The sequence below is a fragment of the Limulus polyphemus genome, unplaced genomic scaffold (assembly GCF_000517525.1).
Source record: "Limulus polyphemus unplaced genomic scaffold, Limulus_polyphemus-2.1.2 Scaffold2598, whole genome shotgun sequence".
Taxonomy (NCBI): Eukaryota; Metazoa; Arthropoda; class Merostomata; order Xiphosura; family Limulidae; genus Limulus; species Limulus polyphemus.
This window is the reverse complement of record NW_013668208.1, coordinates 60,099-68,589: the sequence shown is the minus strand read 5'-3', so window position 1 is coordinate 68,589 and position 8,491 is coordinate 60,099. Positions and strand designations below refer to the sequence as shown.

General features: G+C 31.4%; 1 protein-coding gene across 4 annotated transcripts in view; it reads right to left on the bottom strand.

Annotated features, from left to right (window-relative positions):
* The window catches only part of LOC106467395 (protein turtle homolog B-like), a 61,176-nt gene that overhangs the window by 9,201 nt on the left and 43,484 nt on the right, over positions 1 to 8,491 (bottom strand). For all 4 annotated transcript variants that reach the window (XM_022395573.1, XM_022395575.1, XM_022395576.1 and 1 more), the window contains one exon: positions 2,818 to 2,845. In XM_022395573.1, coding sequence (XP_022251281.1) covers positions 2,818 to 2,845 — 28 coding nt within the window. The remainder of the gene's footprint in view (positions 1 to 2,817; positions 2,846 to 8,491) is intronic.

Below are 8,491 nucleotides of genomic sequence, written 5' to 3'. Positions count from 1 at the left end.
GGCGAATTATAACTGTGATAATAAATCCCGCTGCTGGTTAGAAGAGTTATATAATTGTGATAATTAATCCTGCTACTGGTGAGGGGAGCTAGATAACTGTGATAATAAATCCCGCTGCTGGTTAGAAGAGTTATAACTGTGATAATAAATCCGCTGCTGGTTAGAAGAGTTATAACTGTGATAGTCAATCCCGCATTTCAACTAGGAGTAGTCGAAGTTTACCCTCGTTCTGGTCTTCATTCTGTGGTAGGGATGGCTATGTTTGAACTTTAAAGGTCTCTGACCTGAACTTTGAGCTTATGTGCCGAATACAAGTTCATTGATGCTGGAAGTATTAAATAGTGCGTGTTTGGTTTGTGTGTGTGTGTGGTAGACAAGATCGTGGAAGTCTGTGATTTGTAATGTTCATTTATCATCATTGAAGCTGGAAGTATTAAATAGTACATGTTTGGTTTGTGTGTGTGTGTGTGTGGTAGACAAGCTCGTGGAAGTCTGTGATTTGTAATGTTCATTTATCATCATTGAAGCTGGAAGTATTAAATAGTACGTGTTTGGTTTGTGTGTGTGTGTGGTAGACAAGCTCGTGGAAGTCTGTGATTTGTAATGTTCATTTATCATATTTATTTCTCTCGCACACACACACACACACGGAAGTTTTCAAATTAACATCGAAATCTTTTCGATAAATTTGTAGCTATAATCAAAAATAAGTATTCTTATGCTAACTACACCACAAATATAAAATAAATTTAGGAATAACTTTAGAGCTTTTTTATATAAAAGTATACTCATTATTTTCCTAAAAACGGTAATTTAGCTTAACACGTTTAATGATTTTAACGGTTTATGATAAGCTACACACGTTTCGGATCAAATCTAGGGACGCATTTTCTAAGGTTTGAGATAATAATTCAACATTTTTGATCAGCAAAAGGAAAGAAAGAACGAATAAATAAACAGAAAGAACTATTAAGGTACTTTACAGGTTTTAAACCGAGTTTATAGAAGTTTTAAATCTGATACACAATCTTATGTTCAGTCCTTTTGTTCAGTTCGCTTAATCGCAATTTTCCGAACTTCGCTGCTCCGCCTCACTGGGAGGACATTTAAAAGCAGTATGCTTCAAGAGAAAAATCAAGGAAATGTCGAGTCAGCTATTCCATTTATAAAACATGCAGAAAGAGTGTGGTCATCATTTCGGCCCAATGACCTTCATCGGGACCACGGTGATACTCGTTTAGCCAAAACTTGGACTAAATATTTCTGTTTTTCTTACAAAATTAAATTTTGATAATTTATTTGAGGGATAAGCTCTTTTTTCTTTTGTCTCAATAACTCTGCAATGTATTCAAGCATTTATGACACAGTAATATGTTGTATCTGAATCAAACCAAATAGTATAACAAACTCTAGGAAATCATCAATAAATAGATTAATTGAATAACAAAGAGATAGATTACTCTTGGATCAAATTAATGATTAAATAAAGCTATATTTATGATGGACAAACGAAGAATTCTGGAACTAACTTCAAGGTAAAACAAGACGTACTGCAACACAACAAAACGAACATAACCCTTAGTGTATGTTGCATGGTGTAGTCTCGCTATAATTAAAATTAAATCACCACATTTACAACTAATCAAAGAGAGGATTGTATTACAACTCAATGAGAATCTACCTCTAGTGGTTAATGTGTATCAAGCCATTTATTTATGAGCTATGAACAGTCAGAGGACTGATGAAGGTTATATATGAATAACTTCTATTATATAATACATATACATACACTTATAAGATATTTGATTATTAACTAGCGAAGGATCGTAGAGACGAGAGTATTGGCTTAATGAATATATAACCAATAAACTCTGTAACAGAAGTATGACAATCTAAAAATGCTTATTTTTCTCAACCGCTACTTTTTTTCCCACTGAATTACAGATAAATAAATTCTAAATAGACAGCTCCTTTATTACCAAACAAGGTTTAACTTAGTAATAGACGTAATCAAAATTGAATGTGCAGAAGTTCGAAACGTTTATCTGTGTTCCCTTCTGTTGTAAATAAATAATGTTATTAAACTTTATCTTTCTTTGGAAATAATATTGTAAAATCAACGAGATTTAAAATATTCAGTCTATGACTGGTCCTATAAATTTCTATCTGAAGACACGACGAAAAAAGAAAACTAAAATGCTTATCATGAGCGCAACATCTGATTAAAACTATTTCAAGTGAAAACATTCAAGAAGTTTCGTTTTAAGTCACCTTGATACTAATCGGCACCAGTGTGCTACGCATACTTGGTAGTTATTTCGATGTATTCAGTGTGCTACGCATACTTGGTAGTTGTTTCGATGTATTCAGTGTGCTACGCATACTTGCTAGTTGTTTCGATGTATTCAGTGTGCTACGCATACATGCTAGTTATTTTGATGTATTCAATGTGCTACGCAAACTCGCTAGTTATTTCGATGTATTCAGTATGCTACGCATACTTGCTAGTTATTTCGATGTATTCAGTGTGCTACGCATACTTGCTAGTTATTTCGATGTATTCAGTGTGCTACACATACTTGCTAGTTATTTCGATGTATTCAGTGTGCTACGCATACTTGCTAGTTATTTCGATGTATTCGCTGAAAACAGTTTTTCATACATACTTGAAGTACAAAACGAGAAGATAAATATACACAGTGAAATGTCACAATCTCGTGTATACTTTCACAATAAAGATACTGGCAACCTTAGTTGTTAAACGGCTGTTGCCGTGACAACGGACAAGCTAAATGAAGTTTTGTATCTTCTTCTTACCTGTTTTCCTCTCCATTGTTGGTGGCAGCTTTCGTAAAGAAAAGTTATTATCAAAAATTAATAACAAAAACATGAAAGCAAACACGTGGATTTTACCATAAATTAATCAACAATAGTGCGAAACAGTACCTATTATATTATAATAAATACACCTGTATTCGTATAAATTAAGGAATTTGAAGTTTTGTTCGAAACAAGCTATGTAAATTTGAAATATTTGACGATGAGCCATGTTGGACCATTTTGACTGGATAGATTGTTTTTTTCTCTAAACAAAAGTTTATTGAAATGTAAAGGAATTAATTACCAGAACATAATTTAACCCGTATATTCATATATTTTACATGAGCGTTGAGGTCATATCAGGTTTATGCTCACTGCCACTCAACCAGGTAAGCACATTTATTGTTGTCCGTTCGTGAAACATTATCAACCGAAAAATTACCAATAGCTTAAGATACCAGAATATGTGAAACACTTATTATTAAATAGTCCTAGAACTGTGCACTTTATTTCAAAATTAACACCTACTTATTGCAAATTTAGAAGTATATCCATATAGATATAATAGTACTGTCTGTTGTCTGTCCATGTAACTACTTCGCAGGGTGTGAATGGATTTTCACCAAAAATTGTATGGAGGTTCATTAGGTCCATGCGGGGGTACATACACATTTTCAATTTTTCATTTGGCGGTTTTTATGGGCGTTTTTTACCACTTTTTCGCCCCCTGTAGATGGACCTTCACCAAATTTGGTACGGAGGTTCATTAGATCCATGGGGAGATACATACAAAATTTAAGTTTTGCGGTTTTTAATATCTTAAGATAACCTTTCATTAATCATGAATTTACATAACTTCCGTCCAGGGGACGAGTACTCCAGCTAGTAACTTCCGTCCAGGGGACCGGTACTCCAGCTAGTAGGAAATATTTTACCTCATAAGTTAAAATATTTAGGAATTAATGTGAAGCTGGCGAATCATTAGAAACCAATAGGCCTAAAATTGTGATAAAACAATCACATAAGCTCTAAATGTTTTTCCACATTCTTCGTAATTTGTCCATCCCGGATTTAACATGAGAGGCGAGTAAAATTAGCATTTCATATCCGGCTTGCGTCTCCCACTAGTCAGTGACCAAGAAGAGTGTAGGAAATATTGACCACGTGCAAATATTGACCACGTGCAATTATTGACCACATACAAATATTGACCGAAAGCTTCTCATCTAGAAATAATAGTAAACTGTGATGCATTACAATATATAAAAGCTATTGCATGTATTACGTTGTGATTCTATATACAATATCAAAGAAAAACGAAGAATAAATATTTATTTGATTTGGAAGATGAAATAGTTCTATTTATTTAACTGTGTAAATATTACTGTTTGTTAGTATTAATTTGTTTCATCTATCACAACGACAATGATATATATATCCACTTTTCTGTGTGTTTCATCTGACATAACGATAATGATACATATATCCACTTCTCTGTGTGTTTCATCTATCACAACGATAATGATACATATATCCACTTCTCTGTGTGTTTGATCTAGCACAACGATAATGATACATATATCCATTTCTCTGTGTGTTTCATCTCTCACAACGACAATGATACATATATCCACTTCTCTGTGTGTTTCATCTATCACAACGATAATGATGCATATATCCACTTCTCTGCGTGTTTCATCTAGCACAACGATAATGACACATATATCCACTTCTCCGTGTGTTTCACTTAGCACAACGATATATATATATGTATATCCACTTCTTCGCGTGTTTCAGCTAACACAACGATATAGTTATATATATATATATATAAAGATACATATATCTACATTTCCGTGTGTTTCACCTACCACAACGATATATATATATCCACTTCTCTGCGACAGTACACGTGTTCTTCAGTAGTCTGATTACTCGTAACTAGAACACTAGCGTTATAGTTAAAATATTTTGGTTTTCACTATTCTTAGGCAACTAAACTAATAACATTGTAACTGTCTTTGTGTTCATGTTATAACAAACGTTTCGGCTAGGTGAAGAGTTTCTATAGCTACGTGTTTTACTTCGAGTGCTGGAATTGAATGGTTTGAAATTCAGTAATTTATTTTTGGTATTGGAAGTTAATGGTATTGTTTGCTATTTTGTATTGTTGAGCATCGTGCTTCTGAAACACGTTTTATTACTGTTTGCTCAACGACAAATTTGTATAGATATACATAATAAATAATACTTTTATTACTGTTTGCTCAACGACAAATTTGTATAGATATACATAATAAATAATACTTTTATTACTGTTTGCTCAACGACAAATTTGTATAGATATACATAATAAATAATACTTTTATTACTGTTTGCTCAACGACAAATTTGTATAGATATACATAATAAATAATACTTTTATTACTGTTTGCTCAACGACAAATTTGTATATCTTAAAATTGTTTCTTTCTATCCAGCCAAGTTTAGACACTCTCTTTGGTTTAGAAGTAACGAGTTTTCTCAGAATCACTGGATGAATTCTTTATTGTAATCAATATGTCATCTTTCTTATGATTTGATACTTTTTGAATTCAATTTCTTCAAATATTCTGATTTACTTAAGACATTCCTTCTTAGTAGCAGTGAGTATGGATAACCTGACTTAGGGATACTTAGTTTATTTGCCATGTTTACGTTACAAGTTGCTCTATAAGTTATAGATGATCATTTTTTCTCAACTTTCATATAATCATCAAAACATGAATTATATCATTTTAAGATACATCACAATGTTCACTTCAGAAGTTCTCTATTAACTGAATCAATATCCTTAACTATAGCTCTTTCATATGTTTATTAAATCATATGATATTAGTATGAACCTGCATGAAACATACACACAGGTAAAAGTAATTTTATTAAAACTAGCTTAATTGTAACTAGAAAAAGTAACGTAGTAATGAGTTATAAAAAAAATAATCTTCGGAAGCAGTACTCAAGGTGGTTCACCATATTTAATCTATAAGATCTGATAGCAACTTTAAAAAATTAACTGTCACAGTAGTTTCAGCATTAAAACACCTAATTAACAATGAAAAAGCTATGTTGAGAACAAGTCCTAACACGCCATCTAAAAACTAGATAAGAATACAAACTTTAAGAAAACTAACTGCCACAGTAGTTTCAGCATTAAAACACCCAATTAACAATGAAAAAGCTATGTTGAGAACAAGTCCTAACACGCCATCTAAAAACTAGATAAGAATACCAACTTTAAGAAAACTAACTGCCACAGTAGTTTCAGCATTAAAACACCCAATTAACCATGAAAAAGCTATGTTGAGAACAAGTCCTGATACGCCATCTAAAAACTAGATAAAAATACCAACTTTAAGAAAACTAACTGCCACAGTAGTTTCAGCATTAAAACACCCAAATAACAAGAAAAAGCTGTGTCAAGAACAAGTCTTAACAACCATCTAAAAATTAGATAAAAATAGCCAGAGAAGTGATAGTTGAATAATGAATCTTGTGTAGATATAATCTCCATAGAAATATAAGAATTTGCGTGGATCTTCATTAGTTGATAGGATTTATTGACTTAATAACACTCAAACAGTTAACTCTTCATTAACAATGTTAATGAGTGCCGAGGATGAGGAAACGAAAAATATTATAATTGGTGCCTTCATAAGGAAAGTTAAACTGAGCCTTAGACAGTTGAATTTACTCCAGTTAAATCACTGGCAATATGACATGGGCTAGCATTAACTTAATTGGTAGTTAAACGTCTAAACAATTTAGTGTTAAGATGGATAATAATTGAATAGTTCCACACATTTCATACATCGCGAACTTTGGAGAGATAATGCTCTTATATTATAATTATCCATCATCTTAAGGTTGTCGTTTATTCACTTACCTATTCAGCTTTCGACCCGATTTTATCTTTAGTCTAAATAAATGGCCTTACATTCATGCCTTAATACACCCATAGGCTGTTTCCTCAACTGTAATGATACATCACAGTCTAGGCGCTCAACTGGGTAGGTTTTATCAACTGCATGATCGTGAAACTTAGAACAACATACTAGTTTGCAGAAAACAAACTGAAATGTTCGAAGTCCTTTCAACAAAAGTAAGATGATTACAAGATTTTTCTAAGATGGTTATTAGAGGTGAGAAGTGAGCTGGCTCCGTATTCGCTTAAGAAAAAGAAATGGTTCTTTACCAAGTTGTTAAGTTAATAAATATGTGACAGTAGCTTTGGTTAGAAATCAGAATCTTATTTCAATTAATGATATATGTTTCAACTTTCAGCTGATAAAAGTAGAACGAGGGTTATCAGAACTTTTATAATAAAGTGGGAATGTTTCAGATAATTAAGCCTAAAAATGGTTCAGTCATCAATTATCAAAAGAAGGGAGGTTTAGTTCAGTCAGTCAGTAATGTTTTAATTTGTTGTTTGATTAAAAAGACATGTTTAACTCTACATTTTAACATACGAAGATATTCGTGTCGACGTTTTTCTGAGTAAATACAGGAAATTTCTAATTTTTGTGATTGAAATGTTCGGGCGTTGCACCTGTAATGTAATGTTTCAACTACGTAGTTAGGCTCATAGCTTGTTCATAAACCTGTACTGAAATGAATTTAGTTTAATAACAACATTTACGACATAACATTAAAATATTTTTAAACATAAAATTTCAGATATGAACATTCTATTAAATGCAAGCATTTTCTTCGTGGAAATAATTTTAGGAAAATCTCATTTACGATCAACCAGTATATCCAAAGAATAAAGTGAACTTAGATTAATCTAACGTTATTTTTTGTTTGGAATTTGTTGAATAGTTGTTTGTATTTATAAGATTATTAGTACAGCTTATATTTCTTTTCAACTTATATATTTGAAATGATAACTTAGTACATGTTTCAAAATGAAATTATTAATATCATATCCAATTCATGAGTCATTAATCACAATGTTCATTATATAAATCAATAATCTCAACTTAAACATTTTTTCTTTCACTTGCACATGTATATATATATATAATTGTATTCAAATTTAATATTACAATGTACAGTGAAATAGTCCTTAATATTAGGTTCGTAAATATAATCATATATTAAAAATAATACTGAGGTATTTTAATAACTGATAAGGGAAGACAATTTTCTTCTGAAAATTCAATCGAAATTTTTAAATAATTCTATTTTCACAAAATAAGTCAGTTTACATTTAACTATTGATTTACTGAATTTAGGGTACATTTAAATTACTCCACAAAATATATTCGGCAAATGTTTTTTTGTGGTTGTTATTGTTGTTGTTTCCATGTATTTTTCATCGACTATATAAAAGAACATGTAATAATACACGAATCTGTTTCTACAGCAATAATTAATATCAATATTTCAGTTTATTTTTAATTCACGAGTCGTCGAAAACTATTGTACTTTCTTGAACGAAATACATGACTATATTTACATGCCTTTGTAACATTCTATTACCAGCTGAACAATGTAATATTCTATTCCTAACCAAACAATGTGACATTCTATTCCTAACCAAACAATATAACATTATATTCCTAACCAAACAATATAACATTCTATTCCCAACCAAACAATGTGACATTTTATTCCTAACCAAACAATA